At 48.3% G+C, this 21,356-nt stretch overlaps 1 protein-coding gene across 3 annotated transcripts in view; it reads right to left on the bottom strand.

The window, feature by feature from the left end:
* Positions 1 to 21,356, bottom strand: part of ITGA3 (integrin subunit alpha 3) — a 469,598-nt gene that overhangs the window by 141,430 nt on the left and 306,812 nt on the right. For all 3 annotated transcript variants that reach the window (XM_069634365.1, XM_069634363.1, XM_069634364.1), the window contains 2 exons: positions 5,816 to 5,883; positions 2,674 to 2,810 (listed from right to left, as the gene is read on the bottom strand). In XM_069634365.1, the coding sequence (XP_069490466.1) occupies positions 2,674 to 2,810; positions 5,816 to 5,883 (205 nt within the window). The remainder of the gene's footprint in view (positions 1 to 2,673; positions 2,811 to 5,815; positions 5,884 to 21,356) is intronic.

The following is a 21,356-nucleotide window of genomic DNA, read 5'->3' on the forward strand; positions in this document are numbered from 1 at the left end:
GCATGGGTAACGTTGAAAGGGATGGCCACTTTCTCCCATTTCCACGCACCATCTCCTAATTGCATGTACTTAAGCTGGCATAAAGTTTATTCATCGACAGTCATTTTTTACGATGGGTCTTTCCCCGATTTATTTTCAGAAAAAAACTCCTCTGAAAATATTTGGGGTTGTGGGCAAGGGTACAAAAGGGATGGAGGATAGGGAATGGTGTCAAATTAATAGGGCAGGGGGATTCAGGGGGATCCCCCCCAAAAAAAGATTTCAATTCGTTTAAAAAAAAAAAAAAGATTTCGGAAAACAATCCATTGAAAAAAAGACTTGTCGATCAATGAACATAGAACCCTTAAGCTATAACGATGAGTTTGGGGGACCATAAAAGGTGCTAATGGGCAGTCACCCAAGATAATATGTCTGAGTGCAGCAAAGGGATTTAAAAAGCATCTCAGGTCCTTAGAACCTGGTACAGCCCGCCATCTTTATATAGCCGATATCCGCTTGGCATGACATGTGGGGTAAGGGATACATTATAGGTTGCAAACACAGGTGAGGGTGAGTGCGTGGCCCGTCTCCTCAAACAAAAAAGGAAAATAACCTACATTAAAGATACCTCCACAAGGAGCCCCTCTTCCATTTCCAGGGTGGCAGTGGTGAGGAGCAAGGGGCATGCTAGGAGAGATGTGGCCACAGAGCAGGTAAGCGAATACATGACATGATTTGGGAGTAGCAAGGTAAGAGTTGAATGGACGGGGTCATTGGAAGTGGGTGGCATGGTGGAGGAGGAGGCGGGTGTCAGCAGGCAGCAACTTTCCTGTAGGCTTATTACACACTCTTTGACTGCATGCCGTGCCCATCCCAGGTGCTAGTAAAATACTCAGACAGATCCTTCCAGAACCATCCCTCAAGCTGGGTTTAGGGTAATTTGATGAAATACATTTGGTCAAAGGAAAATTCATGGAAAAATATATTTTCTGACAGGTTGATTTTGCTGGATGTAGATGCGGGAGAGGCCCCCCCGCAGCCCAACCCCACCATACATTAATTATTTCCCTAACCCCACCCTCCACATATGCATATATATGGCAAAATTCATCCCAAAAACTGCAACAAATTCTCCTTCAACCAAATATGCTACACCGTAATCTGCAAATTCCCTTAAACTAACCATGGATGGGCAAAGCAGCCAAAAATACCCGATTCTCCAATTGCCATTTTCTACCACCTAAAGCTCATACATATGAGCAAGGCTCAAATATCGGTTCTGCCTTCTCTTTCAAACATCCACTAAACTGGGCATCCATATAAAACATAAATAATATTAATTTGCGTTCTTTTATAGGGGTTTATGCCAAATTCCTCCCACTTTTAACCACAGTAATAACAGGTGCATGGGGCCAAAGGGAGGCACATCTTTTCCATAGCAAACTAGAAGAATGGAGTGTGGCTGCCCAAGCAATTGCTGAGGTCCTCCTTCCAAAACCCAGGCTCTGATGAAAGACATCAGGCCTTACCTGAAAACAGAGACACTGATGGTGTTGGGTGGCCCTGTGGACCTCTTCCGATTGCCTTGTTTAGCCTTCTACAATGAGTCTGCACCCACCTATACATATACTTAGTAACACAACTCAAGGTGGTCCAAGGTCTGCATTTGTCTTCCTTGGGCTCCAGAGTGGGGTCCTAGCAGCCATCATGTCCTGTGTGCACTACTGCTACAGGATGCACACTAGGCTGGTTATATGCGATTTTATCGACCTCAATTACAGAGTGCTACATTTCATTGCAGCCATAATACCAAAAAACACTGTTTACTTTATTAATTTGTGGGGTCCCCCCTGAAGCCCCCTGTTTTTCCACTCTTATAATGCCACCCCAACCCAATCCCAACACATTTTAACCCCTTTACACACTACCCCATATATATGAAATTAATATTTTTGGTGTTTTTTGGTGTTATGTACCTTGGTCAAATGTACCACTCCGTTTTGTTTTCGGTAAAATGACTGGGTACCCACTAGGCTACTGGCAAGAACATCCTACAAATTGCTGCGAAAACAGAACTGTGCAGCTTGTTTCATCTTCTGGCTGAAGTCATTGGATCACTTATCACCGGTTGTGAAATCTCTGTATTTGCTGTTGGTGAAGTTTCTGCTTGACGTCACAATAATTTACCTGACGCACACAGCCCATCCGGCTATGCCCAGCACAACAACTCTAAAGTGTTCCTGAACCATCAGCTGAGCATATGCAGTGATAAAGTGACCTGGAAAAAGGTCGCCAGGGGGCGACATTTCTCCAGATTTGCACTCCCAAGAAAGTCCTGCACTTTTCCCAAATATTCTAGGACTGGAGTTAGAATAGTAAATAATACCTGTCGTAGAATATGTGGGGGAGGCTTTTAAGGGTGCAGGGAGAAAAGAAAAATCGCCTATCTGGCAACTTTTTCCCAGGGCACATTTTCACATAAAACCAATATTATGTGTGTTTATTGAGAACATGTATGTAGAAAGCTATGTTTCATATTGTGCTAATATTACCCACTAGCAACGGATCAGAAGGTACAAAGCAGAACCCCTTTCTCTCTCCATTGCCCTAGATCTCTACAGCTGGCCCCCAAGGGATTGGCACAGGGTTCCCCATGCTAATTAAACCCTGCATGGAAAAGCTCTCAGCACTCACCATAAGGAGCAATGTCTGCTTCTGGCACTGAGTCTCGGGCATGTTGAAGAACCCGCGGTACACGGCTGAGTTGGACTCAGGGAAGCGCACCCTGGCCGGCCGCCTGTCCTTGTCCGCTTCTAGAGTGTATGTCAGAGCTGTGGCAAAAAAGGAGAAAGGTTGTAGACACGTATCAGATGTAAAGGCCCACCCTCCACATGCAAGATTTCCAGGCAGCATCTGTCTCACAATAAAAACAAGAATGCCCTATACACGGAAGCAGGCACCAGCAGTAAGACTACATGTACACAGGATCCCTTGCGTAAATACAGCTCCTCCATACCACCCCTAACTATATGCCCCCCACAATGTACACAGGATCCCTTGCATAAATACAGCTCCTCTATACCACCCCTAACTATATGCCTCCCGCAATGTACACAGGATCCCTTGCATAAATACAGATCCTCTCTACCACCCCTAGCTATATGCCTCCCGCAGTGTACACAGGATCCTTGCATAAATACAGATCCTCTGTACCACCCCTAGCTATATGCCTCCCACAGTGTACACAGGGTCCTTGCATAAATGCAGATCCTCTGTACCACCCCTAGCTATATGCCTCCCGCAGTGTACACAGGGTCCTTGCATAAATACAGCTTCTCATTCGACACCAAACTACCCTGCCGCAATGTGCACAGGATCCCTTGCATAAATGCAGCTCCTCTACACCACCCCAAACTATATGCCTCCCGCAATGTACACAGGATCCCTTGCATAAATACAGATCCTCTCTACCACCCCTAGCTATATGCCTCCCGCAGTGTACACAGGATCCTTGCATAAATACAGATCCTCTGTACCACCCCTAGCTATATGCCTCCCGCAGTGTACACAGGATCCTTGCATAAATACAGATCCTCTGTACCACCCCTAGCTATATGCCTCCCACAGTGTACACAGGGTCCTTGCATAAATACAGATCCTCTGTACCACCCCTAGCTATATGCCTCCCACAGTGTACACAGGGTCCTTGCATAAATACAGATCCTCTGTACCACCCCAAATTATATGCCTCCTGCAATGTACACAGGATCCCTTGCATAAATACAGCTCCTCTATACCACCCCTAACTATATGCCTCCCGCAGTATACACAGGTTCCTTGCATAAATACAGATCCTCTGTACCACCCCTAGCTATATGCCTCCCGCAGTGTACACAGGGTCCTTGCATAAATACAGATCCTCTGTAGCACCCCTAGCTATATGCCCCCTGCAGTGTACACAGGGTCCTTGCATAAATACAGCTCCTCCATACCACCCCTAACTATATACCTCCCGGTATGTACGGAAACTCACTTCAATGATACACCTGAACTCACTTCAATGATACACCTGATTCGCGATGTACGTCAATATCAACTCATAGCCATTGGCCAAGGCTACACATACCAGCACCCAGACAGACTGATCACCAATCCACCACTCTCTCTTCTAAGCCACCCCCATTACCACCTTACGGCTCTATCACATGTCCAACATCACCACCACATTAATATACATACAATGCACGTGATGCTTGCTGGTCATGGAAATATCCACTACAACCATTTTACCTCGACTCGGAATAATACCAAAATGTTGCCTCGAAAATTGCGACCTCTTCATTACTGCGCATTTGCGCTGTAATAAAATGCTGACCCTCTCTACACCAACTAATGGGAGCGGGGGTTACAGGGGAGTCCCCCGCTCCCCTGTGTTGGTGTATTGCGGTTCGGGGGTCCCACACTTCCATTAGATTAGATGGTAGCGGGGGACAAAGAAAAAAGGACCCTGCGATGCCAGTTCAGACCCACGTTAGTGGGCGAGAACTGACGCCGCAGGGTCGGAGGAGATACAGCGACACACTTCGTGGTGTGCTGCTCAAAAGATAAGTGGGTAGGGGGAAGGCAGTTATGGGGATGCAGGGCATAGTGATCTATGTGATTACCACGCCGTAATGAGACTCGCCAATTTAACTGTCGACATTATGGGTGGCGCAGTGATCACATAGATTCTTTCGATTCAACAGTGCACAACAGCGACACATACACATTTCTCTAGCACCCACAACAACATTCCCAGCAACACACACCACTATGCCCACCACCAGATCTTCACTACTATATCCATGACTACAGTGTGACACCATGTGTGTCCCCAACACACCACTACTACATGGCTTTGCTAATCGCACAGAATCCCCAACCTACTGCAACCGCCACTAGGCACACCCACTACTCACAGCAACACCTTTCTGCTACTACTACACACAGCCCTATAGTAACCGGCGTGTCTGCTACTTTTACTTCCTAAAAACAGGAGACTATTCCCGAGAAGAAAAAATGGAGAGTAGAAATCCTCTCAGCGAAAATAGGAAACAGCCATAGGTGCCTGCCTCTAGCTCATAGCTCCACTGCTCCACAGGTATGTTCGGATCAGTGATACCAGCAGAATGGCGCCACAGGAAGGAGCCAGACTAGCATTAATGCATGATCAGACGAGGAACTCCAAAATAAGAATGCATCTTTCAATGGGCCTGAATTACTCAGGTGGAAAGAAGAACGAATTACAAAAAGACGGTTTTAGAGATAAAGTATATGTTTACGTCCCCTAATGATACCTTGAGTGGGAATTACTTTCTTACTCAAGAAATCATTTTACTCCCAGTCTGAAAAATTGTGATTAAAATACACCCATGATAAAATCTTATATAGAGCCCCGACAACACAGACACACACACCATCACAGTCCCATTGCTGCATCCTCACTGCATCCCACAACTACAACCCCACTATTACCCCTCAATTAAGCACATCATCCCAACATATGAACCCCCATAAACATACACACAAACACCACAAAACAACCCAAATGACCTGAACACACTCTCCACGTCACCAATATATACTCATACAATTATTGCTATACGCACACCACTGCCACACCACTGTTACCTTTCAAGTAAAACACACACATCCCTCTAAAGGCACCACAACCACCCCACAATGGCATCAGACACACAGTCATCCATCTCTTTCTATAAAACCAGTGCACCCATACAGACTGCACGACCAATTATACCATCCCCACATCACACACCCATTCCCCAACTTCACGTACTGATATTCTTCCTGTAGTTGGCATTTCCAGTGCTTAAGAGATAAGAAAAACACAACTCGATTTCGATGCTGCAGAAGGGGGAAGAAAAGAGAAAACATACTGTTAAAAATGAAGTGCTTTGAAAAATATAAATTAAAAAATAAAATAAATAAATAAATGAGGGAGACAAGAGGCAAATTAGACCATTACTTAGTGGTCCATCCAGCCAGTGGCATTGAACACACTGGGCCTCATTCCCATTGAACACACTGGGCCTCATTCCCATTGAACACACTGGGCCTCATTCCCATTGAACACACTGGGCCTCATTCCCATTGAACACACTGGGCCTCATTCCCATTGAACACACTGGGCCTCATTCCCATTGAACACACTGGGCCTCATTCCCATTGAACACACTGGGCCTCATTCCAAGTCTGGCGGTAACCGAGCCATAAAAACCGGCAGGTTGCCGCTGGTCTTGGAATTAATTACTGGCTCTGGAGTTGCCGGAATTACTAGGGCATTACAGTCCCGGCGGTCCGGTAATTCCAGAGCCGGCATTCCGTTACTCCCCAATCCCGTGGAGTCCAATAGGACTCCATGGGAATGGGGGCACTGGAAACACCGGCACCATGCGGTAATGGGGCCACTGTTTCCACGTCCGTCTGCGGCCGGTGGCGTTACGCCCTCCAGGTCAGACCTGGCGGGTGTAACACCACCGGCCACAGAACTCGTAGTTCGCCAGTCCAGAAACGGTGCTGGTACGGTTTTATCGCACCGTTAAATCCGAACCGGCTAACTTGTAATAAGGCCCAGTGAGTGCCCTTTAGGGTGTATACACAGGCCCCAAAGAAATGGTCTAGTTTTTCGCATAAGGCCTATACATATACGTCCTAATTTTTGGGGGGCGGGTTGGAGCTATAAACAATCTGCCCCACTCCCCTACATCCTGGGGATCCCCAGCTAACCCACGTCTGTGTCCTGGCTCGCTGGGCCATCAGAAGGGGGCAGGGCACGGCCACTGAAAAGGTTTGTTTGCTGGTGGCGCACTCAACTTCAGGACCGCAGAATTATTTTTAAATAATGAGTTACCGCGCTACTGGGTGTATGGTGCTATCAGCACTAGTCACGGAAGAGTAATGTTACCATCTGAAAGTCCGCCTTTTGTTTTAAAGAAGCAGAAGGAAACTCATAAATTCTCCATATGCTGCACTTAGAAACATGAAGGCCGGAAACACGTGATGCTCAATGTATGGTTGAGTATTTGGTGCACAGAGAAATCTGAACGTGGTATTACATCTTGCCAAAGCTGTGTTCACAAAATAAGCAATTCAGTAAAATGTTGCTATTCTCATTTTCTTTTACTATGGTGCACCTGATGAAGGGCAACATACACGAAACATGTTGCGTTAGGGATAACTGGTTAGAAAATACTATTGATTGACTGCATTTCAGTAGAACAAAGGACCAACTAATAACGAATAATTGCAGGGTTGGTAGATTGTGCACTCGATGTACTTGTTCTTACATGACCATAACAAAATTAAAAGATATTGAAAGTAATCCATTTATGAGCAGTGAATGTAACTTCCAAGATTAAGCAGTATTTACACTAGTGGATTTCTGCGCTAGCCAGGGACGGTCTGTAACCCAAGAATTGCAGATTTGTCAGATACAGCTGGTGGCAAAGTAGGGCAAGTGACTGTGAAAGGGAGAGAGCAGAGAAATAAAGGAAGAAGCAAGGGACTGAGATGCCAGACAATGTGATGGAACATATTGAGAGAAGAGTGAGAGCGAATGTGGAGTCACACACATGAGATAATGGACTGCCGAGGGTATTCAGGAGAGAGAGAAGAGGGAAAGGGAAGACAATGAGAAATGACTGACAGAGATGGAAGTAGAAAGTAAGGGAAGTATAGAAAGAGGGAAGAAAGGTGAGAAACAAGTAATGTTAAGCATGAAAGCAGTTAACGACTGGAGAGATTAATGGATGAAGAGAGAAAAGGACGAGTAAACAAGCAATGTAAGCATGAAAGCGGTGAAAGACTAGAGCGAGTGAAGGAAGAAGGGAAGAGAGAGAATAAGGGTGAGTAAACAAGCAATGTACGCAAGAAAGCTGTGAAAGACTGGAGAGAGTAAGGGACGAAGAACTCAAGAGAGAATAAGGGCGAGTAAGGAACAAGTTACTTACCTGTAACTGTTATCCTCCAGCATGGGTCTGGCATGGATTCACATGCTCATGAATATTCCCCGTCGTCAGGCTGGGAATCCTCGGTAAAGAAAAAACCAGTATCAGTTTCGTTTCTGATCTGTCTTTCGTAGTAGTAACCAATCACTGATCTCTGCGTCATACGGACCACAACCAATGACTGCCCTCTACCTAAGCCCCGCCTCTGGCAGCCATCTTCAGATTTGGTAGCACGTGAAGTGGCAGTATGACCAAGTGAAGAGCCTCAGAGGGGTAGGCGGGAGGGTTCGCATGTGAATCCATGCCAGACCCATGCTGGAGAACAACAGTTACAGGTAAGTAACTTGTTCCTTCTCCAGCATGGGGTCTGGCATGGATTCACATGCTCATGAATAAAGAATACATAGCAGTACACACATGCACAACCACGGGAGGTGGCAAAGGCTCAACATTAAGCATTACATCAAACTCAACATTAAGCAAATCTTACCTCCTCACCAGGCTCACCTTAGGCGAACAGGTTGCGCAGCACTGCTTGGCCGACCCTGGACTCGTCACTGGAATCCCGATTGACGCAGTAGAATCTCGTGAAGGTGTGCGTCGACCTCCACGTAGCAGCCCTGCAGATGTCCAGCAAGGGCACACCAGATAGGAACGCCGTGGTAGCTGCGATCGCTCTGGTGGAATGGGCTCTCGGACGGCCAGGCAGCGGTCGGTTTGCCAACCGGTGACAGTACATGATACAGCCGGAGAGCCATCTGGAAATGGAAGCCTTCGAGAGAGCCTTCCCCTGATTGACAGGTCCAAAGTTCACAAAGAGTTGTGACGTCTTCCGAAAACACTTTATGCGGTCCCCGTAGAACTTCAGCGCTCTAGCCACATCCAGCGAGTGCAAAGTCCTTTCAGCCGGCGACGGGAAGAAAACAGGCAACACCAAGGGTTCGTTGAGGTGGAAGTCCGACGGCACCTTGGGCATGAAGGAGGGGTGTGTCCTGAGCACTACCCTCGTGTCGTGAAAAGTCAAGTACGGGGCCTTGCAGGAAAGGGCCTGGATCTCTCCCACCCGTCGTGCGGAGGTGATGGCCACAAGAAACGCTGTTTTCCACGACAAGAACTTCAACGGAGCCGAGTGCAGAGGCTCGAACGGAGGTCCCAGGAGCTTGGTCAGCACCACGTTGAGCTCCCACGCCGGGGCCGGAGCCTTCACCGGCGGGAACGATCTGAACAGTCCCTTCACCAGACGATGAGACCACAAAGACGTCCGCCCCGTGGTTCTAGTGTATCGGGAGATCGCAACAAGATGAATCTTGATGGACGCGTGCGCCAGTCCAGCCTTGGCCAGCGTCAGTAGGTACGGCAGTACTTGGGGAGCCGTAATCCGTAGAGGGTTAATCTTCTGTGCGTGGCACCAGACAGAGAACCTCTTCCATTTGTGTCCGTAGCATTTAAGAGTTGAGGACGCCCTGGCCTTTGCAAGAACCTCTCTGCAGTCGGCCGGTATGTCGTATCCTCCAAACTCTAACGCTGCAGGAGCCAGGCCTGCAAGTTCAGCGACTTCGGGTCGGGATGGAGGATGGCGCCTCCTTCCCTGGAGAGAAGATCTGCGTCCACTGGCAGCTTGATTGACGGGGACGCTGACAAGTCCAGAAGGTCCGGGAACCATATCTGCCTCGGCCACGCAGGTGCGACGAGGATCATCCTGCACCGTGACCTCTTGAGCTGGTTGATGAGCCGGATCAGCAATGGCAATGGAGGGAACGCGTATAGAAACAGGCCCTCCCAGGTGAACGAGAAAGCATCGCCCATGCTCCACGGCTGGGGAAACCTGCTGGAGAACCTCCGGCACTTGGAGTTCGTCGCCGTCGCGAACAGATCGATCTGGGGTGTGCCCCACCATCGGAAGAGGCGGTCCACTAGATCCTGTCGTAGTTCCCACTCGTGGCACGAGCGCAGCTCCCTGCTGAGTGAGTCGGCGATGGTGTTTTTTATCCCTGCCAGATGAAACGGCACCAGAAACATCACTTGGGCGACGACCCAATGCCACAGATCCTGCGTCTCCCTGGACAGGGCTGGGGACCTGGCTCCGCCCTGTTTCCTGATGTAGAACATGGTGGTGGTGTTGTCGGTGAAGATCCTCACCACCTTGCCCTTGAGGGACGGAAGGAAGGACCCGAGGGCCCAAAACACTGCACGGAGCTCCAGGACGTTGATATGGAGGGACTTCTCCGTCGGGAGCAAAAAGGCCTCTCGCGTGCAGATTTTCGGTGTGCGCTCCCCAACCTTCCGGGATCGGCATCCGTGGTTACTGTCTCCTGGTGGCCGGGGGTCTTGAAGTCCAAGCCCGCCGTCAGATGTGCGCGGGTGCCCCACCACCGGATCGCTCGTCGGAAACTCTCGTCGAGTGTGATCCTCTCCTCGAAGCTACCTGTCGTCTGGATCCAGCGCGCGTCCAGGAACTCCTGCAACGGGCGCATCCGGAGCCTGCACAAGGGGATGAGGTAAATGCAAGAAGACATCATTCCGAGGAGGGACTTGATGGACCTCACTCTGGCCGCGTCCGCAACCAGCATCCGCTGCACCTTGCCCAAAATGGCCCTCGTCCTTTCCTCCGACGGATAGGCCAGAAGCGACACTGTGTCGAGCTTCGCTCCCAGAAACAGTGCGTCTTGCGCGGGCACCAGGTGGGACTTGGCATAGTTTATGGAGAATCCCAGGTCCGTGAGAAGTTGGACGGTCCTTGCCGTGTGATCCACGGTGAGCTCCTTCGTCTTCGCTCGGATGAGCCAGTCGTCCAGGTAGGGGTAGACGTGGATCCCCTCTCGGCACAGCTGCGCCGCCACCGGAGCGAGGCACTTGGTGAACACCCTGGGTGCCGACCTCAGTCCGAAGGGAAGGGCTCTGAACTGATAGTGACGCCCTTGGACCACGAACCTGAGAAACTTTCGGTGTCCCTTTAGGATGGGAATATGGAAGTAGGCATCCTCCAAATCCAACGACGACAGGAAATCGCCCTCCTCCAGCTGACCCAGGACGTGTTGGAGGGTGACCATCCGGAACTTCTGTGCCTTGATGAATTTGTTCAGTCGTCGTAGGCCCAGGATGGGACGCCATCCTCCCGTCTTCTTCTTCACGAGGAAGTATCTTGAGTAAACTCCGGAGCCCCGAAGCCTCTTTGGGACGAGCTCGATGGCGCCCCTCTTGAGCATCGCCTTTACCTCCAAGAGAAGTTGAGGGACGTGATGTTCTTTCCCGGCCACAGGGGGGACGCGCGGGCTCCTCTTTAGAAACTCGAGCGCGTGACCCTGGGTTAGGGCGTCCAGCACCCAACGGTCGGTGGAGATGGACTCCCACACGCTGACGAAGCTCGCCAGCCGGCCTCCCACTGGGGTGCTTCGGTGGGGGCCCGACCCCACGGCCGGTTCAGTCCTGCTTCGACGAGGCTTTGCCGCCCTGACCTCCTTGGCGACGACGGCGGGGTCCGCCCGACTTGCCTCGTCCCCTGTAAGATTCCTGCGACGACGAACGGGCCGCTTGACGGTAGGTGGAAAATCCACCGCCGGAACCTTTGGAGGCACCCTGTTTGCCTCCGCTGCTCCGAAAGGGCGGCCGCCGTTGCTGGAGAACCCCAAGAGCCCGGGCGTCTCTGTGTCTGCCTTGATGGCTTGAAGGGAATCGTCCACTGTTTTCCCAAACAGGTTGTTTCCGTCGAACGGCATGTCCAAGACTCTGGTCTGCACGTCCTGACGGAAGTCAGTAGCCTTGAGCCATCCACGCCGCCTAAGGCACACGCCGTTGCCCAACTAGCGAAATCCAGTGTCAGCGATGACCGTCTCAATCGTAATGGCATGGTCCGACGCCACCTCTCCTTCCTGCAAGATCTCTAGAGCATCCGCCCTCTTGTCGTCCGGTAGGAAGTCCAGCAGGGGGGCCAGTTTGTACCACAACGCCTTAATCGTCGTCGCTGCAGACGAGATGACCCTGCGTCCCATCGTATCCAATTTCTTTCCCTCGCCGTCCGGCGGGGAGGTCGACGTAGAGGCCGTGCCCCCCCCGCTTTCTTCCTGGCCGCCGCGGAGACGACCGAGTCCGGGGTCGGCTGTGCCCGAAGGCACAAGGGGGCCGCGTCCGGGACCCAGTACTTCTTCTCGTACCGATCTCTTCTAGCCGGCGTCGTGGATGGGTTCTTGAGGAGGGTGAGGCCCTCATCCCAAATATCGTCCAGTAGAGGTACGGAGAGGACCGTCTTCCTCTTGGCCTCGCGCCATTGATGAAGGAAACCTTCCTTCTTCTTCTCTTCCGGGCAGAGCTGGAAAAGCTCGGATGCCCTGGCGATCATGGAGTGAAACGATCCAATCTCGTCGGGCGGGGAAGCCCGGGTGGGAGGTGACGACGGCAGATCCTCGTCGTAAACCTCGTCGTCCGTACCCGTCGCAGCCGTGTCAGTCCCCGTATCATCCACACGAGTCGTGGACGGGGAGGAGGGCTGAACAGGGCGCGATGGCTGAAAAGGAGGTGGAGGATGAATCCTTCTTCTCTTAGGGGGAGGGCTCCCAGAAGGGCCTGGCTCTGGGTCCCCCGTCGGGAGCGGTTCCTCCGCTGGTGGTAACGGCAGTCTCGTCCTTATCTCCGAGCATAAGGACTGTATAGCCAACAAAATGGCCGCCGAGTTGTCTTGCGGCACTGGTTGAGGGGATTCCGACGGGCGGTCAGGGGCCCCGTTGGCACCCTCGATGTTATTGTCGTCTCCTATGTCGGGGTCCCTCCCGACGGGCTGGTCTTCTTCCACGCCAACGCCGTGGCTTAAGACTTCGATCAGCTCTTCCTCAGAGGTTGAGGCCGAATCCACGACGACCTCCTGCCCCCCCTTTTTCTTCTCCGTCGGAGGTTTCACGGGGGTCCTGTCGATGGGCATAAAAGAGGACTCCCTCCGCGGTGGCAGGGAGACTCTGAGCCCCGAGGTCGCCACCACTGGTGTAGCCTCTACAGGCTGAGCCAGGGCCGGCACGGCTGTCTCGATAGAGGCCTTGGCCGGATGGATTAAGGCTTTCACCACCTTAGGTGCGCTCACCGCCTTCTCCTTGGGGGGAGGGTCACTGCCTCGCTCTCCCTCCGATGGGGCCTTCGAGCTCGACCGGGGCCTCTCCAGGAGCTTCGCCGGGTGCTCGGCCTTCCTCTTACCCGAACCAGAGCGTTGGCTCGTGGTTGATGGTGCCGGGGAGTATGCGCCCTGCCTGGCGCCCGTGGAGCCCGACCGTTCGGCGCTCCCGGTGCCAGCGGACTCGCGGTGCTTGGCCTTGTGTTGGACCCCCATCGCCGGGGCGTCCTCAAAGGTCTTAGAAGACCGCTTGGATTTCTTCTTCTTCTTCTCGCCTGACGGGCTCTTCCCTTCCAGCCAGTTGGCGAGACGTTGATGGCGGTCCTTCATGGTCCGCTCCGACATATTGCCGCAAAACGCACAGTCCTTCTCCCCGTGCGTCTTGTCCTCATGTAGGCAGTACAGACAAAAGGAGTGTTCGTCCTCCTTAAAGACATTCTGAAGCTGGCATCCAGGGCAGACCCTGAACAGCTTTTCGGCGTCGAGCTTCCCTTCTACTGGGCCATGTCCGAGATGGGCCTGAGAAACTTCTGGAGTCCTCCAAAAGCGTGGCTCGACGAAATCTTCACCCTTGAGGGGCGTAGACGAATCCGACACGGGTCCCCGTTGATCGGATGAAGAAACGGTGGAGCTTGAGGCTCTTTTGACCGAAAAATCGAAGTTTTTGAGAAAAAAACGTGAAAAAATAGCACTAACGCTCGAGAGCAATAGCACGAGGATCCCAACACTTGAACGTGCGGTAAAAATCTGAAGATGGCTGCCAGAGGCGGGGCTTAGGTAGAGGGCAGTCATTGGATGTGGTCAGTATGACACAGAGATCAGTGATTGGTTACTACTACGAAAGACAGATCAGAAACGAAACTGATACTGGTTTTTTCTTTACCGAGGATTCCCAGCCTGACGACGGGGAATATTCATGAGCATGTGAATCCATGCCAGACCCCATGCTGGAGAAGCAATAAACACAGACATGAAAGCTGTAAGCGATTGGCGAGAGTAAGGGATGAAGAAATTAAGAGAGAATAAGGATGAGTAAGCAAGCAACGTAAGCATGAACGCAGGTAACCATCGGAGAGAGTGGAGGACAAAGGAAAATAGCGAATCTAGAGGGACGGTGGCCATTCTATAGCAAGTAGAAGCAAGGGCTTAAGGGTGATAGGACCAAAGAAAGAGGCTGGTAGAGAGAGGGGGGAATGAGAACATGAGTATGGAAGAGAGAAGATGGTGGTGTTAAAAGATGAGAACACAAACTTGGGGGGTGGTAAGGAGAAAATATGGAGAAGGTAGAAAGAGCTTGAGAGATGGGAGTCCAAGAGAAGGATACTGATGGGAGAGAAGGGATACGAGGAGGAAAGCAGAAGATCTTGATGAGGTGGTACACAGAGGAAAGGCAGAGAACATAAGCAAAACAATGTAAAGGGTAGATAGAAAAGGAGTAAGCGAGAGGATAAGAAGAGTTGGGGAGAATATAGAATGGAGCAGGGAAAGAACTAGAACAAGATCAAGCAGAAGAGAGCAGAGAAAGAATGAGGGAGGGGTAAGGAGAAGAAGGGAGGTGAGAAGAAGACGCGCCTGATTGGGAAGGGTGGAAAGAGGATGTAGGCAGGAAGGAAGGGTTATAACACTAATTGAAACAAACAAAGAAAACCAAAGGCAGTACCACTGCAATAACATGATGTATGGGGTGAAGAACTTCATACAGGTCAATACCAGAAGATAGGGGTAATTCAACAATGTCAATGTAAAATTAGAGCGCTTCGGCATCAACCAAAAACACAACATTTGGAAATGCCATGCAAAAGAGCAGGGGGTGTGCTGAAGCCACCCAGGGAAGAGAACGACTTAGAAGAGTGCAGAAACCTTTACTAAATATTCATAAATAGGTCGCATGAGTGGTTAAGCAGACATTCGATTCACAGGCTTCCCCAAAAAAAGTGTTTTTTAAAAACACGTTCATGTTTTAGAGCAGGAAGAGTATAATTTGTATTTATTGAAGAACAGGGTGCCATTTTGAACATAAATCACTTACTCGGTGGCAACAACAGAGTGAAGGCAGTCCTAGGCCAAGGTGCATTTGTGTTTGATTGAGTGACGTGTACTGCGTGGTGAAGTGGGAAGAGTGGGAACATAAGCCGTGGGCAGAAGGACATAGCGACATGTTTAACACAAACAGACAAAATTACATGAACTAGCCCAGAGGCCAGAATGCGGGAGAGGAGGGTGAGGCAGTTAGCTTGAATAGGAGGGTGCAAGGGGTGGGGGTCTCCTTCCATCGCTAGCAGGTGGAGTTTGCACTGTGTTTCGATGGCCGAGGGCAGTCCATTCTAGTGGAGCGGGGCACGAAGGGAAAAGTAACAAACGTGGGAGGAGGAACAGGGAGGGTGGGAATGGGGGGATATACTGATAGGTTGTGGAGTGACGATGGGTGAGGAGCATGAGAGGGAGAGTACATTGAGCTGCAGTCAGGGAGGTAGTGGAGAAAAGGATCCTAGCTTGATTTACTGATGAGTAGAAGAGAGGTAAAGAGAGGAGTTTTAGTAATACATCCCAGTGAGATAGCGTATAGCATATCTTACATCGCTACTCAGATATCTTCAAAACAAACGAAAAGAACTACGATTGAAAGGGGGAGGGGTTTTCAAGGGAAATATTTCAACCGGGTATGATTTTGGAAATGGCAGCATGCTCCAATTGAAAGTGTCCTGACAACTTACAGCTGATCTTCATTACTCCGAGCTACGGTCTTATCCGTCCCAATCACAGCACTTTAAGGAAGGACTGCGCTGAGGAAGACTGATGAGGCGGCCGCGCCTCGAATAGCTACCGCTAATCGCCATTATTCCCTGTCATGGTCTTCCTCATCACAGCCCTTCCTTACAGGGCATGGACCGTGTTCGAGGAAGACTAACGAGGAGAGAACGACTAAAAGGTCATTGTAAAATAAATTAGTGACAAATTATGTCAATTGTGTTATAAAGAAATATTGTATACCCTGTTACCTTACAATGTCATGCACAAAATAGGCAAACATATTTTTGAGAGTGAATGATCAGGATTTATGTTCGCATTGGTGACAAAATTTGGGAAAATATAAAGATGAATATTAAAACAGTATTCTTTTTTTATTTACTGTAGTTAGATATGACTAACTATTGAATGTTGTCCCGCAGCCAAAAGAAATTATATCCAAATTGATTTAAAAAAAAATCCAAACACATTTACTGATCAATAATTGCTAAAATGTACAAGATATTTTTTAAAAAGAGCTTGGACTATACCCAATACATGTACCCAAGTTCACATTTCTACATATTTGAATGGCCAGCAGTAAAGACGGGTTTCCAGTTCTAATCATTTCCTGCCCATAGTTCTTTGGTGTGACAGATGCTGATTATGCCAGAGACTTCGCCTTCCAAAGCATACAAATGATATGAAGCGGGCTATTCCTGCTCCTGGATTCCTAGGGCCTTCCATTCTAAGGCTCATTCAAAGGTTGAGCAGGTTTTCTGAGTTGCAACAGGGGTCATTTCCAGTTCACTGCATTGACACCCAACACTTTTGCTGAGACTCCGAACCTCTTTCTTTTGTGATCTTCTTCCTCCCGCTATTTCATCTGCATTTTATTTGCGCTGGTTTCATTTAGTGCGATCGTCCACATATGATGAAATAAAATGGTGTGGACAAATGAATGTTGAAGGACTGAAAAAGTTGAAACCGTGGCAAAAGGAGAATATTAAAGGCTAGGGGCGATAGGGCAGACCCCTCGAGTCACACCACATGTGACTGATCTGAACCTGGATCTAAAAGGGGGAATTGCTAGGACATGTTCTCAGCCTTTCTGGAATGATCCTATCCAGTGAAAAGAAAGGCCGCGTTAACTAGATGGTCATGATCAAACATGTCGAATGCCACGAAGCGATCATTTAGAATTAAGGCACTAATACAACCATATCCAACCTCTTGTCCCAAGTCATTGATGACGGCGATTACCACCGATTCTGTACCATCAAGTGGTCGGAAACTTGCCTGTCCTGGGCGGAGTATGTAATGTTCTTCAATTTTCTGCTCTAGTGGCGTGGGAAAGGGCCACTCTAGCAGCTTGGCCAGATTGGGGAAGTTCGGAATTGCATTAAAATTGGCTATTTCTGTGGGAGTTTATTGACTTTTCTGTAGTATACGGGAGAAGACAATTCTTTTAAAAGCCGAGGGGATTATTCCTTGTGTAAGAGAAGTGTTTGACACCAGTTCCAGATGAGTTCTCACTGTGGGAGTGTCAACTAGCTGCTTAAAGGCTGCTGAGGCATAAAGTTCTATGGGGGACCTCTAACATTTACTAGTTTGAATAAGTGAACGTGCCCACAAATGGTCTTCTGGTAGCTGTGACAGAGTTGTTATCTTGTCATCAATGTCAAGAAAGAAATTGCTCAATTTCTGAATAACGAAGGACATAATGCAGTCCCAACATGTGTGTGAGAGGATAACAGAGGCATGGGTCCAGGCGGGAAATCTTTTTGAGATGTGGCTTCAGAAATAGGTTTGTAATAGAAACTACATGTGTAAAATCTGAAAGGGAGGTAGATCCTTCAACTGCGTACCTACTCACTGCTGCAACAACCTCCCTTTCAATTGTAGGAAAATTATTTTTTTCTCAAATTAAAAGACTACACATCTTTTTCAAAAATAGCAATGGACTGTTACTACAGCGCCAAGAGTACTTTTCAGCATACGTATGCTACACAAATGGCAACACATAACAACACAATACAACACAACACACCCTAGTATGCTTCCTTGGCATAGAGTATAAGACTTGTATGTCTTCAGGTACACAAGGTAGGTTGCCTTTGCTTTTGCTTCGTATTTCTTACTCCATAGCGCCTGCCACATATATTTTGTTTTCTTAGCCTCAGATGCTGGTAAACTATTGGTTAACTATTGTCTTTCTAAAGATTGGACCTTTTAATTGTGGGCAGACATTGATCAATACCTGCTATAAGCCAGAGAGGAACACTATATAGGCTCCAGCATGCTTGTGAGGTAGGGTACGATGGAGGGCCCTTTTGTGGCAAGGCGAATGTGCTGGCAAGATCTACGTTTTCCTGTTGGCAGTCAGACATCACATACGGTTTTCAAGGGTGCGACTTGCGTTTTAATCAGACTAGGCACAAAGGGGATAACAAAGTGGTCAGGCCAACCAGTTGCTTCAAGCTCAGAGAGGAATGTGGGCTGGAGCGGTCTCTTGAGTGAGCGCAAGATCAAGGCTGTGTCCATGATGATATGTGGGGCCGGACACCAAATGGTTAAAGTTCAGGGTCTTCAAACTTCACGAGAAAGCCCACAGGCTCCTTGGTCGAGTCATAGGTCGAAACCCATGAATTCAGCAGTCCTCCTGCCAAGCGCTCTATCTTGCAACTGTGGTGAAGCATTAGTGAACACCAAGAGTGTGATTTACAAAGCGTTTTTTCAGTAAGGGTTTCCCATTGAAAAACGGTTTTGTAAATCAGGCCACAAGTGTCTTAATAAAGACCTCTTTAGGCAAGGTCACATCGCAAGGTCACATCGACACCTGCTAGGGTTTGAAGATCGACGGCTGTCTCACACATTTTGGAGCAATGAAGTTTATAATCACCTTGCAATCTTTTATTTTGATGCACAAACCGTGGAGGAATGTAGAGGAGGAAAAACATAAGTGTATGCAATGGAACTGTCAATCAAAAGAGTGTTTCTGAACAATAAAGTTGATGGGCACCTGTAGGAAAAGTTTTGGAATGTTCTGATTTGTCTCGTTGCAAGCCTGATAGGCCAGCTGTACGTAATATGTGGCCCATATTTAGTAGTTATTTATTTATTAAATCCAGGTTTTTAATATCGTTTTTAATATCAGGAAACAAGCCTTGTATATTGCCACGTCATGTGAGGGTGGGTAGCTCACACGTACACTGCTTGCTTCAGGAATGGGGCCAGCTAACATTTCCAAGTTTGAATCCCCTGGCACACCAGACTCCGATTTCGATAAATTGAGCAACATTAAATTGGGTAATATTAAAACATTTAAGCGCTTTGAAATGGGAGGAACCTAGAAAGTACTATTTAAAAACACAGATTATTATTGTTCATCTGGATTGATGGTTTTATTTAAAGAAGTCATGGCAACGCATACACACATTTATTGGATGAATCACACAAAAACACAAAAAAGCATTAGAAAGCAGCGCAGTTCGCAGGAGCCTAAATGGAAAAAACGTTAGCTATGTGTAACATATGCCCATAGTTGTGCAGCTTGGTTGTGAAGCAGGACATTCAGTCGCCGCCGTTTCGGCGCAGCACATTGGACGCAGGTCCCTTTTTGGCAAGCCCGGTTGGCCGCAGCCAGCAGGGCACAGGGACCTACACGTACATGAATATATGTGCCCCTTAAATATATTGTTACCCGACAGACTAATAAATGCAGTGCTTCGGACAGACTAATAAATGCAGTGCTTCGGACAGACTAATAAATGCAGTGCTTCGGGTAACACTTTATTGAAGGAAAACACTTACGGTCCATGTACAAATGGGCATTTTTTCAATGAAGCGGTCTCTCACGGGGCAGCTCAATGTACTGATCATGAAGATAGAGGGCGTGCCTAAAACGAACCTGCGTCCAAGTTGCTGCGTCATAACGGCCGCGACATAAGAGGGCATTACAGGTTAGATTGTTGTTCTAGATTTCAATGCTACACACCTTCCGCCATCTCGTGACCATGTTTGTAACTGCCAATAATTGTTCTCAGAATTGCAAAACTCTGAAGAGTGGAAGCAAAATATCCACAATTAATGACATTCAAGATTAAGGCTGCCCACTTACCTCAAAGTTTTTGTCAGTTTCTCGTTTACTCTTGTATATGGATTGGCGTGTGTTATGCTCTATTGCATGGCATAGTCCCCATATGCAGCAGTGTTTCAAATTGCAACTGAGCTCATCTGCAAAGCTGTTTTCGCTTGCCTTTGAATGTCCTGCCTACATAAGCATTTGCCTTTGTATTACCCAGTGCCGGTTTATAGTCAAAAAGTCGAAAACATAATGTCGAATAGCAAAAATGTCGGAAAAAAAATGTCGAATGTAAAAAAGTCGAAAACACATACATATAATAGGAAAAGTCATAATTTCGAAAAAAAAATGTGGAAAAAAAAATTGAAAACCCAAAACACTTTTTTTTTTTTTACCCAGATAGTAACATTTATTATGGGGGGGGTCCCCCCCAACCCCCCATCCCAAACCCCTACCCCAACCCCAACCCCCCCTCCTCCCCATCCCCCCCACCCCCCATAGATATACCTTTAATTATTTTAAAAAAATCTTTAATATAATATTAAATAATTAATTAATTATTTAAAAAACCATCCCAAACCCCTATCCCCAACCCCCCCCATCCTCCCCATCACCCCCACCCCCCATGGAAATACCTTTAATTATTTTTTAAAAAAAGTTTAATAAAATATTTATTATTAACACATAAAATCGAAAAAAGTCAAAAAAAAGTCGACATTTTTGTTTTTCGACATTTTTGTTTTTCGACTAAATATTTTCGACATTTTTACTTTCGAATATATTGTATTCGAAATTATGACTGGATACCCCCAGTGCCATATCCGCTGTGCCCACTGTGCCTGCCTGCTTGGAAGGACATTTTTTTAATTCATTTATAGGAGTATGTATACATGTACTACAAGCAGTGGTCGAAGTGAGCGGGAGCGGTGCTCCTCTACTTTTTTAAATTACCTTTTACAGCTCCTATACTTTTATTTTAAAAAGAAACCGTTCCGGAATGGTTTCGTTTTAAAATAAAAGTGTAGGAAGACATTGCAGCTTGCACTTTCAGTGCACTGCACTGAACATTCCCTTAAACAGCAGGTGCAAGTGTCTGGGTGTGTGTATTGTGTGTGTGGGAGGGGACGTGATGATGGGGTTTGTGGGGAGTGGGTGCAGGCCAGCAGGGAACATAGTTCCACTACTTCTTTTCGCACACTTCGACCACTGACTCCAAGTACTTAGTAAGTGGGCGGGCACCCCTTAGCACTTGCCCAGCACTCTGGGCCCCCTCCCTCTAGCGCTTCTCTCCTTCTCCCTTCCCCATCCCATCCTTTGACCACCCCCCTCCCCCTGCACTTTGTAATAACGGAAGCCACACACGAGAGGTAGGTGAACTCCCTTTATTGTAACCAGCTTGAGCCCAGCAGGACTCAGCCTTCACCTCACGACTCCAACTGATCAACTGGCTCCACATGGAACGTGG

The sequence above is a fragment of the Ambystoma mexicanum genome, chromosome 13, assembly GCF_040938575.1.
Source record: "Ambystoma mexicanum isolate Mex_15411 chromosome 13, UKY_AmexF1_1, whole genome shotgun sequence".
In the NCBI taxonomy this organism is placed as follows: Eukaryota; Metazoa; Chordata; class Amphibia; order Caudata; family Ambystomatidae; genus Ambystoma; species Ambystoma mexicanum.